This window comes from Hyaena hyaena, unplaced genomic scaffold (genome assembly GCF_003009895.1).
Source record: "Hyaena hyaena isolate Hyena2069 unplaced genomic scaffold, ASM300989v1 scaffold_428, whole genome shotgun sequence".
Classification (NCBI taxonomy): Eukaryota; Metazoa; Chordata; class Mammalia; order Carnivora; family Hyaenidae; genus Hyaena; species Hyaena hyaena.
This window is the reverse complement of record NW_024081062.1, coordinates 1,343,436-1,364,425: the sequence shown is the minus strand read 5'-3', so window position 1 is coordinate 1,364,425 and position 20,990 is coordinate 1,343,436. Positions and strand designations below refer to the sequence as shown.

The 20,990-nt window shown below is 42.3% G+C and overlaps 1 protein-coding gene across 3 annotated transcripts in view; it reads left to right on the top strand.

Moving 5' to 3' along the window:
* The window catches only part of RNF130 (ring finger protein 130), a 137,291-nt gene that overhangs the window by 50,882 nt on the left and 65,419 nt on the right, over positions 1-20,990 (top strand). For all 3 annotated transcript variants that reach the window (XM_039252798.1, XM_039252796.1, XM_039252797.1), the window contains exon 3: positions 10,057-10,307. In XM_039252798.1, the coding sequence (XP_039108729.1) occupies positions 10,057-10,307 (251 nt within the window). The remainder of the gene's footprint in view (positions 1-10,056; positions 10,308-20,990) is intronic.

Below are 20,990 nucleotides of genomic sequence, written 5' to 3'. Positions count from 1 at the left end.
GAAATGTGAGTTCATACTAAGCTAAAAGGTGAAAAAGTAAATTGAAATTCTGATGAGGAGTGAAATATTTACCTAGTCTCGAAATACCTCTACCCCACAGAATATTTGTTAATTCCAAAGGGGGAAAAGAGTGACGTTGCAGTGGCAATGCCTGGAGAATATCACTTGTACAAAACCACAGGATCAAAGTGAACTTCATCTGTACTGGGATGTGTCCTAACTGTGCACCACCTGGTAGGACACACCAGAAAAAGCACAGCATCACTTCTTCTGATGTTGCTGCCAGAGGTGCATGACCTGAATCTAGCCCCGAGGAAACACCAGATAAACCCAGAATGAGGGACGTTCTACAGAGTAACTGGGCTGTATATAATTTTCAAAAGTGTCAAGGTCATGGACATCAAGGAAAGTCTGATCGAGACTGACAGAGTCATGAGATGTGATGGCTGAATGCAATGCATGCCTCTGATCCGGACCTGCTCCAAGGGACATCGTTGGGGAACTGGGGACACTTGAATGGACTCTGAAATTAGGCAGTAGTAACACATCCGTGTTCATTTCCTGGTTTTGAGTATTTGTACTCTGTCTGTAAATGGTTTTTGTTTGTAGGAGAATACACACTACATGTTTGGAAGGGATGACACATCATGCCAGTAACTTTCTCTTGAATGATTTTGGGAAGAGATGTTTTTATATGGTACTGCCAGCTTTTCTGTGTTAGGTTCTTTAAAAATATTTTTTAGGGGCGCCTGGTGGCTCAGTCAGTTAAGCGCCTGACTTCGGCTCAGGTCATGATCTCGCGGTTCATGAGTTAGAGCCCCACATCGGGCTCTGTGCTGACAGCTCAGAGCATGGAGCCTGCTTTGGATTCTGTGTCTCCCTCTCTGTCTGCCCCTCCCCTGCTTGCACTCTCACTCTCTCTCAAAAATAAACCAACATTTAAAAAAAATTTTAATGAATAATTTGGGATTCTAGGGTAGTTAGTATGGAGAAAAGTCCAAGGTGTAGTACCAGAGATGTCTTTGACTATCTGTCGTGTGGAAGACGAATTTTCCTCCATTCCAGGATGTACAGCTTGAAGTTGAGGTGTTTCTTATATTTGACAGCATCTCCCAGTGAATTGGCAGGATATTTTTCATGATACAAACAGTAATCACCTCACAGTTAATGGTGTTTTACACCATCGATAGGTGAAATACAGTTTATTTGGTGGTGTTTCTCGAGGAAGAGAACCAAGAGCCATGAATGGACATTTAGGAATCAAGATTTTAATTATAAGGAAGACCTTTCTCATATTTTAAACTACCTTTGCATAGAACTAGTTACCTAAAATGGTCAGGAAGTTATTTGTATTGTGTCAGAGGACCCTTACGATCTCTCTTAACTAGAAGATTCTGTGTCTCTGCTGACTGATGATTGTCTTCCCAAGTACCCCCCTCCCTCCCTTTCTGCCTCTATATGAAAGAGGAAAGTGGCTTTCTCTTCCGTGCTGGCCTTTGTTCCTACCATCTTTTCTTTTTTGACTTGGGAAAAACAGATTACGTGATGAGTGCACACAGGAGATGGAATAAGAAAAGAAACTGGCGTTTGAGCACTGGGTGGAGTGCTCCACAGCCTTTGCTCCACTTGCTGTGAGTCTGAAGAACTTCCTGCCACAGGAATAAAGGAACGAGGGTTTAGTAGACCCTCATTCTTTCTGAGGATGGACTGCAGCCAAGTATCGGTCAGGAATTAGCAGGTGACTTTGAAGTTGCTCAGCAGCTCACACATTGAGCTTCTGAATGTTGGCCTCATGGCAGGAGATTTAGATTCAACTTGAGCACAATTACGAGCTGCTAATCAGCATCGTGCAACCATGGACGCCAACTGGATGCCATGGTGCCAGTGTTTTCTTGATTCAATACAGCTGCTTTCAAACTGGTACACTTTCACAGTGTCAAAACTTCACCCTTCATTCTCATGCACCACACACATTTCCCCACTCAGGGCACTGTCATCGTCCTGGCCAACCTCAGAATCCATGTGGAAAGTGCACATCTAACCAAAAACCCCATCCTCAGTATCTCCCGGAACTGGTACATCTCTGGTGTCAAGTCCAGTGTGTCCTATTCTCCGATCATTGCTTCTTCCCTTCTCCTCCTCTCCTCCTGACGTTTGGTTTTGTGGAAGCTTCCAGTGGAGCCCTTGCTCTGTTTTCTCCCGGTTCTCCTCCTCCCGGTGCTGGGCCTCCATTGTGCTTGGGCACGTGAGCCGCTCTTTCAGCCCCTGTGACCAGCAGTTTCATTTGGTCAGTTAAGAGTGCCTACTGTCACATGACTTTCGGTTACCTTTAGGCCCATTTGGTTCCCAGAATGCTTTGAATGTCAGGTTAAGGAGTTTAAACTTTATTTAGTTGGTATAAGGAGTACATCAAAGGTTTTTTTCTTTTTTTTTTTATTACTGAAGTATGGTTGACATACAGTGTTACATTAGTTTCAGGTGTATAGCCCAGTGATTCAACAATTCCCTACATTACACAGGGCTCACCACAAGTGTAGTCCCCATCTGTCCATATTGCATTATCACAATATTATGGGCTGTAGTCCCTGTGCTATACTTCTCATCTCTGTGACTTACTTATTTTATCACCGGGACTTTGTACCTCTTCACCTATCACCTTCACCTATTTTGCCCAACCCCCAAATCCCCTCCTGTCTGGCAACTACCAGTTCTCTATTTAAGCATCCGTTTTTTGTTCATTTGTTTTGTTTCTTAGATTCCACATATGAGTGAAATCATGTGGCATTTGTCTTTCTCGGTCTGATTTCACATAGCATAACACCCTCTAGGTCCATCCATGTTCTTGCAAATATCAAAGGCTTTGAAGAGAGTGACATGACAAATTACGTTTTAGAGAAAACACTGACAGATCTCAGCAGGATGTCTATAATTGCCATCACCTGTCATCTGCATCTGTCAGATTTATTGCTGTATTCATTTCATAAAAGAAGGTGGTGCATCTTTTTTTTTCCCTTGAGTTCTTCAAGGGGTCGGAGAAGAATAAGTACTGGGTTTGAAGCAGTGAAATATTATAGATAAACATTTGAGAAGGACTTAAGTCCGTGAAAGGGAGAGTGAAGAGAAGGCCGTAGACCACTTGCAAGCAGCCTGACTGAGGCACAGACACACCAGGCTTGGCCAATCTGTGCAGCGTGACTGAGTTACAAAAAATCCGAGTTCTATCTGTCTGTTCCCTCGGCAGCACCCATTCTAGAACTTGAACGTAATTTTAATTCTTTCATCTAAAGTATGTAGTGTTCTGCTTTACATATAAAAATAGGTCATTGATTTCTGTAGGAGTAACCCTAATACCACTGATAGTAACCTACCAGAAGTTAATGAATGTATCATTGCAAAAGCTTAATGTGGGAACACAGAAGCTCCCTGAACATTTTTTATGGGCAATTTACTAAAATTATCCAAGAGCGTGAAAATTCCTTAAAACCTCAGCAGGTGATTTGAACCTAACAGGTGTGTTCATCTGTTAAGGCGTATAACCTCTGCTAAATGTGATTTTGTACAGGGATATTGTTCTCTTTAAAAAGAAAAAATGGGGGCGCCTGAGTGGCTCAGTTGGTTAAGCATCCGACTTCAACTCAGGTCATGATCTCACAGTTCGTGGGTTCCACTCCTGTGTCGAACTCTCTGCTGACAGCTAGCTCAGAGCCTGGAGCCTGCTTCAGATTCTGTATCTCCCTCTCTCTCTGACCCTTCCCTGCTCACCCTGTCTCTCTCTCTCTCAGAAATAAATAAAAAACATTAAAAAAAGAAAACATAAAAAGAAAAAATGGTAAGCTTACAGTAAAAAAGTAGAACTGCTTACAGTAAAAGCACCTCTCTCCACTCGCAGCCTGATGCCCCAGACAGCTCATTTGTGTTTTCTTCCTGCATCAGCCTTTCTCAGGTGAAAGTGTCAGCTTCCCAGCGGAACCAGGCTTGCCCTGAGGTCCAGTCCCAGGAGAAGGGAGGAAGTCAAGTGTCCGTAGGGGATGGGCTCCTGATACCTCCCAACTGGGGGACTCCCTGAGCTGAAGCACAGACCCCTGTGGAAGCCAGGAGGTTTGTGTTGGTCAGCAGGTACCTGAGTGCTTCCAGTGGTGGCAGGAGGGGTTAACCAAGGGAATTAGAGTCCATGACTCCTGTGGCAGGGGCTCTTTGGTGGCCTCCAGGGGAAGCTCTCCTGTGCTTTCTGTGAAGAATCATAGTAGAAGTGGAATTCACTCAGTAAGGTGTAGCATTTCCTGAGCATCTGCCGTGAGTCCTGCAGGTAGCATCTCATTTAGAAGAAACTTAAGTTCAGAGAGGTTAAGTTTTATGCTGGGGTTTGAATGTAGACATTCTGACTCCAGAGCCCAGAGGAGGTTAATTCTTAGGTCTCTTCGGTCTCTAAAATTGATTTTGTGATCAGGATTATAGCAGCATTACTGTATTTTTCTACTTACCTTTTTTTTTTCTCATTAAAAAATAGAATTTGTAGGAGTAGGGAGCTCTGTTTTACAAAGCATTGTCCACCCAGCAATTCTGGTTTTTTATTGGGGAAAAGAGTAAGTAGAAAAATATGCTAATGCCTCTTATTATAGAAGTACTTTACAAAGACAGAAGAAATTATACTGTTAGAAAATCTCCATTTTGTAAACACTGTTGTAGAAACTGATTCAGGTGAGCTTTAGTGGGTGCTGAGAGCACTGAATAAAAGCTTATTGGGGAGCTTGATAAGCTGGAAGCATCACCCCACAGATTGCTTAGTAATCTAAAAAAAATAATTAAAAAAAAAAAGATTTTTCTGCAGTAGAAAAATTAGCTGATACCAGATTGGCCAAGTGATAAAATTCAGCATCACCAATAAAGGTAAAACCAGACAGGTGCACTTCCTGATGTGACACACTAGAAGGACACAGCATCACCTGTGTGGCATTTCTGCCAAAAAACATTACTTTGGATATCTAATCATGGTCAGTAATCAGAAACAATCAGACAAATCCAGATTGAGGGACATTTTCGAAACATATGTTCTGGCTTCATTAAAAAGGTCAATGATGAGGTGCCTGGGTGGCTCAGTTGGTTAAGCGTCCAACTTCAGCTTAGGTCATGATCTCATGGTTCATGGGTTCAAGCCCCACATCGGGCTCTGTGCTGACAGCTAGCTCAGAGCGTGGAACCTGTCTTCAAATTCTGTGTCTCCCTCTCTCTCTCTGACCCTCCCCTGCTCATGCTGTCTCTCTCTCTCTCTCAAATAAATAAGACATTAAAAAAAAGAAAAGGTCAATGACATGAATGACCAAAAATGACTGGGGACCGCTTTAGATCAGCAGAAACAGAGGAGACAAGACAGCTAAACACAAGGTGCACATGGCCTGATTGGGTCCTGGGTATTGCTCTGACCTATACTAAACAATTCTGAAGTTTTCATTAGACCCAGGCCAGAGGTACTTGAATATGACCCGTATATTACAGAACAGCGTCATATCAGAGTTCAGCTTCGCAAATGTGATAAATGAATTATGTCCTTGTTCTTAGGAGATAATGTTGAAGTATTTAAGGAAGAAATGTCATGATTTGAAACTCTTCTGGGGTTTGAAAATTCTCAAAAGTTTAGAAAGAATTAAAATAAAACAACAGAGTTTATTAAAGTAGCCAAACTCAAGCAGTGGAAATCTAGATTCACATTAAAGAACAAAAGTGGGGGAAAGTTTTAGGCAAATAAGTGAAAGCAGGGATCACCCTAGATTTTTACTTGTCGTCTCTGGTAGGTTACTGCTGGCTGCTGGGCATGTTGAAGTGCAGAGGGTGCTGAGGCCATATCCATGATTTAGTAGCAGTGTTTGCTAAGGGGCTTAGGATTAGGGTTCGTGGTGGTGGATGTTCATCTCTCCTTGAATGTTTACTTCATTACAGCCTAATTAGTCCAGCTCTTATCAGTCACTGCTTGACCTAGCCCTGCTTTTATCCTGAAGCTTATGCTTTATCTGGCATTAATATCCCCCCGCAAGCTGGGCCAAGATTTCCCAGATTTTTAAAAGTCAAGAATCAGAGGCATCCTTAAATCAGGGTCTTTCAACCCAGATCAGCTTTAGGGATGGGAAGTGAGGAGATCCATGAATTTCTCCTGAAATTAGCAGAATTAGGACTTCTCTTGTAGGAGGGGCCTCTTACCATCAGATTCTATAAGTGATTCACTGCCAGAATAGTTAAGAACCAAGGGGCTTCACTAGTATTCTGACATCCTGCTGTAATTCTTCAGTTTGCTTGACCTGCACAGTCTTCACCTCCTTCCCTGCCCTGCTAGCCATCTCCCCCTCTGAACTAGCCTGATGAGACTACCTGCAGGGGGCTCCTCTCTCCAGCCCCTTTAAGATTCTCCTTTACTCTTTAAAAAAAAGGGGGGGGGGGCATACCTTTTATTCATTACCTTGTTTAGGCTAGTTTTTTTTTTTTTAATTGAAGCATAGTTGGATTCTCCTTTGCTCTTTGAAGGTAAATGCGGTTTTCACATAAGAGCAGATATAAAGGAAAAAACACTCTTGTGTGTGTCTCCTGTACTGTTCATACAGCACACTTCTGTGACACTTCTGGTCACCAAATGTGTGGGGCTTTCCCCCGTACCAACTGATTCTCAGCCATACCAGAGGAGTGTCCTAGAATCCCGTTGGATTCTCACCCTGTCTGCCTGGAGTTAGCATCAGATCTCACAGGGTAAGGGCCCAATCCCATAAGGCTGCCCCCTCCCCACCCCACGTCAAAGCCAACCACAAGTCTCAGGTCAGCACCTGTACTTCTGACCGACCGGCTGTAAATCAAGGTTCGCAACAGCCCCCCCATAGTGTTCAAAACTTTGTTAGAATGGCTCACAGAACTCAAGGGAACACTTGATTACATTTACTGGTTTCTTATAAAAGATATAATGAAAGATGAGGAGGAATGGCCAGATGAAGATGCATAGGGCAGGTATGTGGGAGGGGCTCTCTGGTACTCCACCTTCACAGCACCAGTACATGTTTACCAGCCTGCAAGTCCTCCAAACCCCACACTTCTGGGGGTTTTAATGGAGGCTTCATCACTCCTAGGCATGATCAGTCATTAACTCCATTCCAGCTCCTCTCCCCTCCCCAGAGGACGGAGGGGATGGGCTGAAGCTTCCAAGCTTCTCCTCATGGCTTGGTCTTTCTAAAGCTATCCAGGAGCCCACCAAGAGTCCCCTCATTAGAACAGAAGACTCCTGTCACCCAGGAAATTCCAAGGAGAAACTCTGTGGTAAGATTCAAGGCCAAGGACCAAATTGCAGAACAAACAGCTCCTATTGCTCTTATCACTTAAGAAATTGCAAGTGTTTCAGGAGCTCGGTGCCAGGATCTGGGGCAAAAACCAACTTATATACATTATTTTTCTCTTACTTCACAGCAGGTAAATTTTCTGTCTTTAAAAGATGGATAGGAGTGCCTGGGTGGCACAGTTGGTTAAGTGTCCAGCTTTGATTTGGACTCAGGCCATGATCTCATGGTTCATGAGTTCAAGCCTCGAATCAGGCTCTCTGCTGTCAGCACAGACCTGCTTCGGACCCTCTGACCCCCTTTCTTTCTGTCCCTCCCCCACTCACACACACACTCTCTCTCTCTCTCTCTCTCTCTCTTCTCTCTCTCACACACACACACACACACACACACAGTCTCTCTCTCACACACACACAAAATTAAGTAAACATTAAAAAATTTAAAAATTTTTAATAAGTGTACATGATTACTTAAAAATAAAATCTTTAAAAAACACGAACATTCGGGAACCTTGATCATAGTATGTGCTCAATAAATATCATTGGATGGTTTAAATAATTAAATGCTTCTTTTCCCAAACAGCTTTCCAGTTGAAACTAGGTGGTGGTCATTTATTTAGTGTTCTTTGAATGAATGAAAGCACATGGACTGGTTCCTTGGGCTACCTGTGAAGCTTTCTTTCCCTGCTCCTTTTCCAGCTTGAGTCTTCAAGAGGAAGCCTCAGAACTGGTTTCTATAACTGTTTGTACCTGGTGTGATTATAAAGCAATGAGACTGATTGTCATGTGTGGTTTGTGGGATCCGTCTCAGTTACTTTATAGCCATACCTGGTATGTTACACCACAGACCGTTGCCTGTTGACCAACATTTTAAAAGCACAGACCTAAGGTTTCTAAATGGAAAATTTTAACAGTGTAGTGCTCTGTTATGATTTTCTGTGACTTACCAGAACTCTTCTTTCACAAAGATAATTAGATGCTAACTCTGTTGCTTGCCTTAATTTTGCAGTTTTCTTTTTGTTTTTGGATTCTTTTAATCAGTATTCTGATAAACTGCTATTCTGATAAAGTCGCTGGCTCAATTTTGGGTAAGGTAATACAGAAGGTACATGTTCCATTGGGTTAAATTCTTCAGAAAACTTCTGATTATTGAATTTCTTTTCAGTTCAGCCTGTGGTCTTTTGACTGCACATGAGAAGGCTAGTTCTTTTGGTGAAATACGATAAACATGTAAACCAAATACTTTAGCAGTCGTATTCACTGAAGAAGTGTTTGCAAGGGCAAATTGTGAGGTGTTTTTTTGGTTTGGGTGATTTATGTTTATCTGCAAACCTTATTCCAGTTTGAATAAATGGTTATAATTTTCTCTTTCCTGAATTAAAATGTTTATTCTCCTTACTCTGACCCCTAGAGTCTCAGGCTTTTCTTTGAAGCATGCTGAAAGTTGCACGTCGCCATCGGCAGCTTCAGCCTAGAACGGAGGGTGGCCGGCAGCTAGACTGGTGTAGGAAGGCTGCCCTTTCTCCTGGAAAGGAAATGAGAAATTACTTCCCTCTGTGGAGGAGGAAAGGAATAGTAATTTCACGCTCCACAGGAGAGAGAGTAATTGCCTCTACTGTATCACTACCCCTGGAAATTACAGAAGTGAAGGAAGTAAATGACCAGAATAGCGACTTAAGAATATCCTTGTAATTACCTTAAATAGTTTGTGGCCGTGGCAGAACCTCTGGACAGCTGTTAGAAGCTGGAAGGATTCTGATGCCAAACTAGTCCAGGGTGTCAAAGCTTTTACTTGTCTCAGGAGGGTTTCATTTCCAGAAGAGCTCTGGGCTAAATGAGAAAGGAACCTTCCTCTCCTCAAGGCTAGATGTAGGACCAAAGAAGGTTACCACTTTTTGGGATTTGGCTTTTGCAGCTCTATTATAGGATTTGCATCATGTCAGTGAGATCCTAAAACTGCCTGTCCTCTACTTCTTTCTATTCCTTCTACTAGTTGTCCACATAATAGGTGCCCCGTAAATGTTTCTAAGAATGAGTAGTGCACAAAGTACCAATTTTTGTACTACAAATAATAGTGCTTTTTGTGCTATCAATAACTAGTGCTGTTCTCCTGTTCTTAAGGAGCTGGGACTTTCTAAAGAGCATTTTAAGATGGGAAAGGTTTTATAGTAAAGATCTGCCATGATTTTATCACATGACGTTGTTGTATAATACCATGTTTTATACTGTCTGTCTTTAACATTTGGCTGATTTAATAAGCCCATTTTTAAATGTAGTTGTAAGACAAGTTAATGGAACTCTTAACACTGAGATCATTTTACACTTTGTCTGACTTTTTAATGTTTGTTTATTTTGAGGGAGAGAAAGAGCAAGCAGGGGAGGGACAGAGAAAGAAGGAGACATAGAATCCAAAGCAGGCTCCAGGCTCCGAGCTGTCAGCACAGAGCCTGACGTGGGGCTTGAACCCACGAGCTGTGAGATCATGACCTGAGCTGAAGTCAGACACTTAACCGACTGAGCCCCCCGGCGCCCCACTTTGTCTGAGTCTTAAATACTACACCACAGATTCCTGTTTCCACCGGTGCCCACATAGCCAACTGCACAGAGTGATTTCATCAGAAAAGTTGAATCTGCAAACCCTTGCCATTGGCAAAACTTGTAGTGGTTTTTCTAAGTCGCATCTTTGTATGTTTGATGTTCCTGTAAGTTTTAAAGATCACGTGAGTATATGTATTTATTTTACATTACAGGCACAGGAGATATTATTGCTGTCATGATTACAGAATTGAGGGGTAAGGATATTTTGAGTTATCTGGAGAAAAACATCTCTGTACAAATGACAATAGCTGTTGGAACACGAATGCCGCCAAAGAACTTCAGCCGTGGCTCTCTAGTCTTCGTGTCAATCTCCTTTATTGTTTTGATGATTATTTCTTCAGCATGGCTCATATTCTACTTCATTCAGAAGATCAGGTACACGAATGCACGCGACAGGAACCAGGTGAGCTGTCGGTATTCCGTAACGATTGATGCTTACCAGGTATAATTCACGGACGTCTGTTGTGCTCGTATACGATACAAATAGTTTTTCTTTTTTTTCTTTTTTTTTTTAATATTTTTATTTATTTCTAGGAGAGAGAGACAGAGACAGCGTGAGCAGGGGAGGGTCAGAGAGAGAGGGAGACACAGACTCCGAAATAGGCTCCAGGCTCTGAGCTGGCAGTCAGCACAGAGCCCAACGCGGGGCTCGAAGCCACAAACCGCGAGATCATGACCTAAGCGAAAGTCAGACGCTTAACCGACTAAGCCACCCAGGTGCCCCGCGATACAAATAGTTTTTCATTTAAAAAAAAAAAAAGTCATGATCCCGAGTCATTTACAGTATGTTGAACACCTACTAACACAAGTTATTTGAGTTATTTGATTTTTTAAATGCCTGAATGGGGAATTTAAATTTACAGTGATCACTTAGAATATTCTACGTAACTGTTTAGCTTAGTATAATACGATCCTGCTCATTCCTAGGAATTTGAGGAAATATCACAGAGTTGCATTTTTAAGCCAGTAGTGTTGGTGGTCAGTGACAAGGGGAGCTGGGAAGCGGGGGGAGGAGCCGTCACACACTTTCATGCTGTATGAATTTTGAACCGTAGATTACCTATTCACATAAAATAAATCAAGTAAGATTACCTATCCTGGGTAGGTAGGGACAAGGGGAGACGGTGAGGTGGAGAAGGACCCATAGCATAGAAGAGCAGTATCTAGTCGTTTTGGAACCCCGTTGGCCAGCATGGACAGTGCTCAGTAGGTCTCGGAGAGCAGATACAGACACAGGGAAGATGATACCGTGCACTGCCCTGTGGTGGGCGGCCTGCAGGCGCTGATTTTGTCAGGGTGTTAGCTGGTTTGGTGTGCTCTAGCAGCGTGTGCACCCTGGGGACCAGGCTGGATGTGTGGGTCCCAGTGCCAGCCCCAGGCTTCTCTGGGAGGAAGCCGGCAGGGGAAGTGCTTGGAGAGTGGTTGATAGCCAGTCTTTATGTCGTGCCATCCTCTCCTTAAACAGAGTACATCCAGATCCCTATGGGGGAGTTGAAATTTTCAACCTTCCCTCATTCTAGTGAAAAGAGCACAGAAACTGCCGTGGGACAGATCTGAGTTCAAATCCCAGCCTCACCCCCAGTTTGCCGTGGTCTTTCTTAGACCATTTATTTCGCTTCTCAGCCTGTTTCTTCATCTGAAAATAGTTATAAAACACCTGAAAAGTGCAGTTTATTGCACATTTTTGTGCCAGGCTCTGTGCAGTATCCTGTATACTTAAAAAAATTAATATAATTTTTATTATTTATAATTTCAGTCTTACAGATGCTGCAGGAATAGTATAAAGTATTCCTTTCCCCAGATTCTTCAACTGTTAACATTTTACTCTATTTGCTTTTCTATGTGTATATACTTTTTTTTTTTAACCATTTGAGTAAATTTGAGATATGCCCCTCTACCCTTACTACTTGACTGTGTATTGTTTTAAAGCAAGAACATTTCTTACATAATCACAGTGTGATTATCAAGATTGGGAAGTTAACATTGATGCAGTACCATTATCTGATCTATAGACCTTTTTTTCTAGGTTTTTTAAAATTGTTTTAATAATGTCCTTTATAGCAAAGCAAACCCTGGATTGATCCAAACAGATTGAACATTGCATTGAGTTGTCATGTCTCTCTCTCTCTCTCTCTCTCTCTTTTTTTTTTTTTTTTCTTTAATTAAGCTCTGTGCCCAGAATGGGGCTTGAACTCACAACCCCAAGATCAAGAGTTGCACATTCTGCTCACTGGGCTAACGAGGCACCCCTGTCACGTCTCTCTTAATATGTTTCATGGCACTGGCATTTTAAAATGTTTTTTTTTGTTGTTGTTTATTTTTGAGAGAGAGAGAGAGACAGAGCATGAGTGGGGAGGGACAGAGAGAGAAGGAGACACAGAATCTGAAGCAGCAGCTTCAGAATCTGAGCGGTCAGCACAGAGCCCAATGTGGGACTCAAACTCGTGAACTGCAAGATCATGACCTGAGCTAAAGCCAGCCACCTAACTGACAGAGCCACCCAGGCGCCCCTGGCATTGGCCATTTTGAAGAGTCCATTGTGCTGTTTGTTTTGTATTTGAGTTTGATACCTGACATTTCTCTCATTATTAGATCCAGGTTTATGCATTTTTTCAGGAATACCGGTCCTTCCTGTTTGTTACAGTTTTTTTTTTTTTTTTTTTTTGAGATGCTTGTAGGTCCACATGCATTTGTAAGACATAATACAAGGAGATCCCAGGTACTCTTCATTCCCTAAGGGTAAAATCTTACATAACTGTAGTAAATATTACAACCATAGTACATGTAGCATTGATACAATCCACTGACCTTATTCAGATTTCTCCAGTTTAACCTTGTATGTGTGTGCGGAGGGGGTGTGTGTATATAGTTCTATATGATTTCAAGTCACCACTACCACAGTCAAGATACATAACAATTCACCACAAGGATCCCTTGTGCTATTTTCTTTTATAGTCATGGGCATCTCCCTCCTGCCCCCCTGCCTAACCCCTGGTACCACTAATCTGTTCCGCACGCTACAGTTTCATCCTTTCAGGAATGGTGTATGAATGGAATCATATACTTAACCTTTAGAATTGGGGTATCTTCACCTAACTTAATTCCCTTACAAGCCTGTCAAGTTGTTGTGTGTATTGTTAGTTTATTCTTTTTTATTGCTTAGCATTGTTCTGTAGCTTGGGCATACCAGTCTGGTGAACCCAATTGTTTCAAGGTTTTAGCTATTTTAAAGTGGCTGTGAACATCTGTTAATGGATTTTTGTGTTAACATGAGTTTGCATTTGCCATGAATAAAATGTTCGGGAGGGAAATATCTGGGGTGTTATGGGAAGCACACACATCATGTTGGAAGAAACTGCCATACTCTTTTCCCAAACATTTGTGTATTCCATATTCACACTAGAAACATATCCCTGATCTGTGTCCTCTATGTCCTTGATGGCGCATGTCATTGTCACTGTTTTTTATTTTAGCCATCTGATTGTAGATGTGTAGGCACAACCCTCTTGTGTTCCTCTAATGGCTGCTGGTGTGGAGCATCTTTTCATGAGCTTATTTGTCATCTCTGTGTCCTTATCACTGAAATGTCTGTTCATGTCTCTTGCCCACTTCCTACCTGGGTTTGTTTGTTTGTTTTACCATTGAGTTTTGGGAGTTTTTACATTCTGAATACAAGTCTTTGTCAGAATTGTAGTCTGCAGATGTTTTCTCCCCGTACCTTTTCAACCTCTACACAGGGTCTCCTGAAGAGCAAAAAGTTTTAATTTTGATGGGGTTTATCAATTTGGCTTTTGCTGTCAACTCTAAAAACTTTTTTGCCAAACCCAGATTCCAGAGGTCTTCTCTTTCTTCTAGAAGTTTTATAGTTCTGCCTTTTACATTTAAGCCTATAACCATAATCCATTTTGAGGTATTTTTTTTTTCTTATGAATAAGAGGTTTGGGTTAAGGGTGTGGGGTTTTTTGGGGTTGGTTTTTTTTGTTTTTGTTTTTTTGGCCTTATTGCAGTGGCTAGAATTCTCAGTACCATGTTGAATGACAGTGGTGAATGAGAGTAGGCATCCTTGCCTGTACCTAATCTTAGAGGAAAGGATTCAGCCTTTCATCATTGAGTATGTTTTAGCTGTCATGTATTGTAGATGTTTATTACCAGCTTGATGAAGCTCCTCCATATCTCTAGTTTGCTGAGAGCTTTTTATCACAAATGGTTGTTTAATTTTGTCACATGTTATCTATGTCCATTGATGTGATCATCTGATTTTTTGTTTTCTTCTTTATCCTGTTGACATGATGGATTACATTCATTGATTTTCTAATGTTGAACCAGACCTGCATGCCTGTAACAAATCCCGCTCTACTATGATGTATGATTTTTTGTATGTGTGTGCATTGCTGAATTCAGGTGGCTGATGTTTTGTTGAGCATCTTTGTGTTTGAGTTTGTTGAGAGATTCTAGTCTGTAGTTTTTTGCAGGGTTGGGGAGGTATTGAAAAATTGTAATTTCTTTGATGGTTAAAAGACTTTTCAGGTTGTCTATATCGCCTTTGTTGAAATTTGGTAATTTGTGGTTTTTGAGAAATTGGCCCATTTTTTAGATGTTGTCAAATCTATGAGTATAAAGTTGTTCATAGTATTCCCTTGTTCTTTTAGTGGCAGCAGTGTCTGTGGTGATATTCCTTCTTCGTTCCTGATTTTAATGACGTGTATCTTCTCTTTATTTTTGTCAGTCTTTTTCTTTGAAAGTTTTTTAAGTTTATTTATTTTGAGAGAGACAGACCATATGAGTGGGAGAGGGGCAGAGAGAGATGGGGAGAGAGAATCCTAAGCAGGCTGAGTGCTGTCAGAACAGAGCCCTACTCGGGGCTTAAACTCATGAAACCATAAGATCATGAACTGAGCCGAAACAAAGAGTTGGATGCTTAACCAACTGTGCCACCTAGGCACCCTTATTTTTGTAAGTCTTGATAGAAACTTCTGTTTTCTACCTTTTTCAAAGAACCATCTTTTTTTCTTTTTCATTTGGTTTTGATAGATGGGAACTTAGATTATTTATTTGAAACTTTTTCTCTTTCTGGGGCCCCTAGGTGGCTCAGTCAGTTTAGTGTTCAACTCTTGATTTCGGCTCAGGTCATGATCTCACAGTTTGTGAGATCGAGCCCCACATCAGGCTCTGCATTGATAGCACAGAGCCTACTTGGGGATTTTCTCTCCCTTTCTCTCTCTGCCCCTCCCTTGCTCATGCATGTCATGTGTGTGCTCTCTCGCTCTCTCTCTCTCAAAATAAATTAAAAAAAAAGAAACATCTTTTTCATGTAGGGATTTTGTGCTATAAATTTCTTAGCACTACTACTTCAACTGTGTCCTATATACTTTGATATCCTGTGTTTCCATTTCTGTTCAGTTTTATGTATTTTTTCTTTGGGGACTTCCTCTCTGACCCATGCATTCACTTTCTAGAGTTTGGAGATTCTGCAGTTACCTTAGTGTTACTGATTGCTAGTTTGGTTCCATTATGATCAGAGGCATACTCTGTATGATTTAAGTTCTTTCAGATGTGTTGAGGTTTGTTCTATTACCTGGGATATAGTCTGTCTTGGCGAATGGCCTGGGGGCGGTTGGAAAAAATGTGTATTCTGCTGTTGGGTGGAGTGTTCTATAGATGTCTGTTAGATCGGGCACACAGCTTGCCTCTGCAAGGAGGTGGGGTGGAAAGGTCACCTTCCCACGGGACCCACTGAAACCGCAAGATGAGGTTGGGGGTGGGATTTTTCCACTGGTACTTGCCTAGAGTGGGACAGGTCTCAGCACTACACCCTGTGTTCCTCAATGCTCCAGGTCCCTCCTCTCCGCCTTTCTGAGACTTGGTGTCCTTGCCTGTTGTGGTAGATCCAGGGGGAGGGTCAGGAGGTGGGGGCCCCTGCGTCATGGCAGAACTGACGGTCCCCTAGGCTCTCCCACATTTGGACGGGGACATAGGTGATGAAGGCAATAAAGGAATGTTAGATGAAACTGTTAACTGATCTAAAATGTGCCATAATCCTAGAGAAGATTACTAGATATAAAGTGCAAAATCACACCTTTACAGCCTTCAGATCAAAGGCACCAGTTTTATGAGGTTTTTGATAAAATGAAAAGATGTAAAATCACTCTCTGATGAAGTGGAGGAATAGAGTCACACCCACACTAACAAAACGACAGCATTTGTGTATTTATCATTGAGGCACCTGGCAAGAAATCCTGTCTGATGATGTTTGAAGACAGTAGTGTCAGCTGAAGTTCTTGAGCTTCTTGAAGGACAGTAGCACAGCCCTGAAGTGATTTTTAACAGACTACATTCTTCAGTGATGTAGCTTTCATTTTTAAATTTTAATGTCACTGATACAGTGCATGAACATGATTCTTAAAAATAAATGGCCCCACAAGCCATGGTTCCTTGCCCAGTCTTTTCCTAATTTTTGTTTCCCAGAGACAAGTGATCTCTTTCAACTCTTCTATCTGTTCCCTCTGTTATGAGGTCTGTATTTACATGTAGCGTGCTTCACTCCTTTAAAAAAAAAAAAATAAAGATATTTGTTAAATATGTTGTTATAATGAAACACTAAAGTGAAGTGATCAAGAGTTGCTCTGAAGTGGTGTTCTGGGCAGGAGAGCCCTACAGTTGTGTGTTGAATGTAGTGCATCCCAAGGACTTCTGGGAAAGAGCGGATGGTCCTGTTGGTCCCAGGAGCCTGGTATTTGACGGTAGCACTTTAATTAGCACCCGGCGTGGGGCCTGCGTGTGATGCAGGCGGCGACGCACCCGCCATCTGGAGCAGGCCACAGGCGCTTGTTGTGTGGCTGGCTGCGTGCAGGCTTCCAAAGCCTTCTCCAGATGGAGAAGTGGCGGAAAGTGATGTTCTGACCTTTTTTCCTCCTTCCGTTTTTTCTGAGGTTGAGAAACGCTTGATGAAATTTTTATGTGGCTTAAAAAGCTTAGCTTATTAAAGTTTAATAAGAAGGTGGCAGCAGCCCAACTGGTTGAAACCTTTGGCTGTTTTAAACAAGAAGCAGAAGTATTAGCAAAGGAAAAACAGTGAGTTTAAGGCAAGGCCCATTTTCTCCCACAAACTGTCATCATGAAGCAGTGCTTTGGACAGATTATGCTGCTAAAGAGAGCCACGGATCGTAAATAACTTCGGAGCACAATGTAATGTACACAGTTGACACCATTTTGCATGTGTGAAAAGAATCTACTGCTTTGGCTCTTTAGTTTACTCCTAAATTACTGTGGTTTGCACTTCCTGAAGAACTGTCACAGCGCATCTGGATACGGTGTTTCTGTGCAAATGGCTCAGAGGATTGTTGCCTTCTAACAAGTCCGTGGTTATTCGTTCACACGAGAGGATGGATGTTCGGTGCGTTCATATAGAAAGGGAGCCTCTGGTTTTTCCGAGAAATGTAAAACTTTTTCACACTTATGTGGTCAGTGTTGTGCCTTTAATCCTAAAGTAGTCCAATTTGATTCCCAAAACAGAACACTAATTTTTTATTTTACTATTGAGGAATAATAGGGCAAATATAAACAAAATTCCACAGGCCAAACCTGAGTTTAGAGTGTCTTTTTATGAAAATTCCCTGTGAAAATTATAGTTTCAAAGTTATTTAAAACTTGTTAAGGCTCCTTGCCAAAACATGTGTACATTATTCTTAGGCTATATAAATATCCCGAGGTTACTGAAATGAAACAGCCTTTTCTTGCCCATTTTCCTCCTGGGAGGTAGCTAATTGGAGAGCACACTCACAGGTGAGAGTACGGAAGAACATCGAATGTTCTGCAGAGGACGGCAGATACTTAGTTTATACACAATTGACCTTGGAAATGTGGTGGGCTCAGAGTCTTCCTTCCACATTGAGCAGTTGCCAGGGGGGTGGGGGGTGGATATTGTGCATTCTGTCAAGATTTTTTTCCCCTAAGAAAAGGTTATATAGTTGAAAGAGACAAACTTCTTTTGTCATTGTTGGATTGTGCACTGAATTTTATCTGTTAGGTTTATTAAGGATTAATAATTCCAGAAAAACTGGAGAAGGAAAGTAGGTGTGTGAGCTGAGTATATACATATTACTGTATCATCTTTCTACCTTCTTTCTCATGTCCTGCTATTATGGTCAATTTACATGGACAAATGCCACCGTCTGTATATAGAGAGTATATGCCTTCTATACATTGTACATCAAGAGCTTAAGATTTTTTTTTCTAGCACAGAATATCCTGTTGAGAACAAGGTGTTCCTGAGACCTTCGTTACTACCTCCTCAGGGTTTAGCGTGGGGCCTAGCACATTGCACTGACTCAGTGAATGCTCAGATTAGTCAAAGAATGAGGTTACATTTCATGAGGAAGGCAGACAGGTGTAATCAGAACACTGCTGTGTGGTGTGAGTTACTCTTTTTGGGCAGACTGATATTACTCTAGGTGAGTCAGGGTACTTCGCAGCGGAGGTACTGATATTTGAGCTGAATTTTAAAGGATGAATAAGACTTCGTCAAAGAGACACTGGGAGGTCAGTCAGGCAAAGGGATCATTTTCCACAGAGCCACGGAGGGATGAAAGGAGGGACAGGAGAGTTGAATGGCATCAGGAATCGTGGGGAGAAGATGTGAGCCTGTGAGCCACTCCTGGACGCATGTGTTGACATGACAAGATGAAGGTCTCGAGTCTCACACTGAAGAATTTAGGCTTTATTCTCTAAGCAGTAAGGAGCCATCAAATGATGATTTTTAGCAGTGAAGCGGTAGAAGATATTTTTTGACAGGAGAGACTTAGGGAGAAGGAGCTTGTGAAAATACCGAAAAGGAAAGTAATATTAATAAAGCAGGGTTATGTAGTGGGCTGGGGGGAGGGGTCAGGACGTAGAACATATAGTACGTTGGAAAGGTGATGGGGATACTTCTGTTAGACAAAAGGGACAAAAAGTGGCCGTGATGAGAGAGTGACAGGCTGCAGACTATCAGGTAGCTTCAGTCCTGGAAAACGGCACTCACAGCAGCTGGGCAGTGTCCAGAGAGAGCCCTGCTGCCTGCTGGTGTACACCGAGCTCTGCGTCTATGGGAGAGTCCTGAAGGCTGAAAAGAAAACCTGAGCTGAGTCTCATGACACAGACCTGTCCTCGATAGCTATGGGCCAGCTGGCCTCAAACGAGTTATTCCTGTTTGAGGAAGCAGGATGAGTTTGTTTGGGTTTTTTTTTTGTTTTTTGTGTTTTTTTTGTTTTTAAGTTTTCTTGATTTATTTTTAGAGAGAGAGCACAAGCAGGGGAGGGGCATAGAGAGGGAAAATCCTAGGCAGGCTCCATGCGGTCAGCACAGAGTCCAACACGAGGCTCAAACCCACGAACAGTGAGATCGTGACCTGAGCCGAAATCAAGAGTTAGAAGCTTAACCGACTAGGCTACCCAGGTTCCCCAGAATGAGTTGTTTCCTACCAGTGTAAAACCTGTGGATACGCTGCATCCACAGAATCATCTGATGGCGCTTTTTGTTGTTTTTTGGTGGGGAGGGGACCATTTTAAAAATGTAAATTCCCAAGACATCTCTCCCATAGGCTGATTCGGGAAGTCTAAATAGGACCTACTTACCAGCTTTAATCTCTCCACACCTCAATTTCCTCCTCTGTGAAATGGAGATAATGCAGTTCCTTTCTGTTACAGTAATGATGAGGATTACACAAGTCGGTATGTGTGAAAGGGTTATTATATATAACGGTACCTAGCGTGTGGTATGTACTGAATAAGTCTTAGTTACTGTAAATATCATCATTATTTCATATTATTATTATTATTAAGCACACAAGGTAGATTTAAAGCACTTGCCCCACAGATCACACCTGGAAAAACAGTGACTTAATGGCATGGTGGTCAGGTATAGGTGAGGGAATTTAATAAAAAATTATCTTTATTGGGGCGCCTGGGTGGCTTAGTCGGTTAAGCGTCCGACTTTTGCTTAGGTCATGATCTCACAGTTTGTGGGTTCGGGCCCCGCGTCGGGCTCTGTGCTGACTGCCAGTCCAGAGCCTGGAGCCTGTTTCACAGTCTGTGGCTCCCTCTCTCTCTGACCCTCCCGTGCTCATGCTGTCTCTCTCTCTCTCCTAGAAATAAATAAAAACATTTAAAAAAAAAATTATCTTTATGAAGGGGATTTGTGCTTCGTCTTAAGTTTTGAGTCAGCAGAACACAAATAGTATTAAAACCAAGAGGGAAGGGGCGCCTTGGTGGCTTAGTCGGTTGAGTGTCCAACTTTTGCTTAGGTCATGATCTCGCGGTTCGTGGGTTCGAGCCCCGCGTCGGGCTCTGTGCTGTCTGCCAGTTCAGAGCCTGGAGCCTGTTTCAGAGTCTGTGTCTCCCTCTCTCTCTGACCCTCCCCTGGTCACGCTGTCTCTCTTTCTCTCCTAGAAATAAATAAAAATATTAAAAAAAAAAAAAAAAAACAAGAGGGAAGACAGAAATGGGTTTTAGACAGATTCAGGTAAAAGACCAAAACCATAGCTGAAGCATACTTGTCACGGACTAGTTTGAAATGCTGAAGGAAGAAGGGGTCGAGAAGAATGTAGTAACAAGCCAAGTCCTATGGAAAGTATTACAGTGAAGGTATTTGACGTTAATATCGAATACAGAGAAAAGATGTTTTTTTTTCCCTTTTGCCACGGGAGATTTTGGAAGTTCAGAAGTGGGCACTCTCTCATTAGATACCCCGTGTGCATTGTTAGCTTGATGAAGGCCGTGCCCCTTCTTCTGCCAGCACTGGCTCCTCTTTTTCTGGAATTCCCTAATGGGGCGCCATTCCCACAGCTAGAAAGCTGGGCCAGCCACCTTTGACTCACCATTGTTTTTCATGTCCCGTCCCCCCTCCCCACACGTCAGTCAGTCAGTCATTAGGTTCTGCCAGTTTTACCTTCTAAATCTCTCTAGATTCTGTCCTCTCCTCTTTTCCTGCACCCACTGGCCTGATTCAGGCCCTTCTTAACTCTCTGAAGCCCTAGATCGTACCGGGTGTCAGTGCCTCTAGTCTTCCCTGTGTCACAGACCTTCTCAGGAGGCCAGGCCTGAATTCTCCA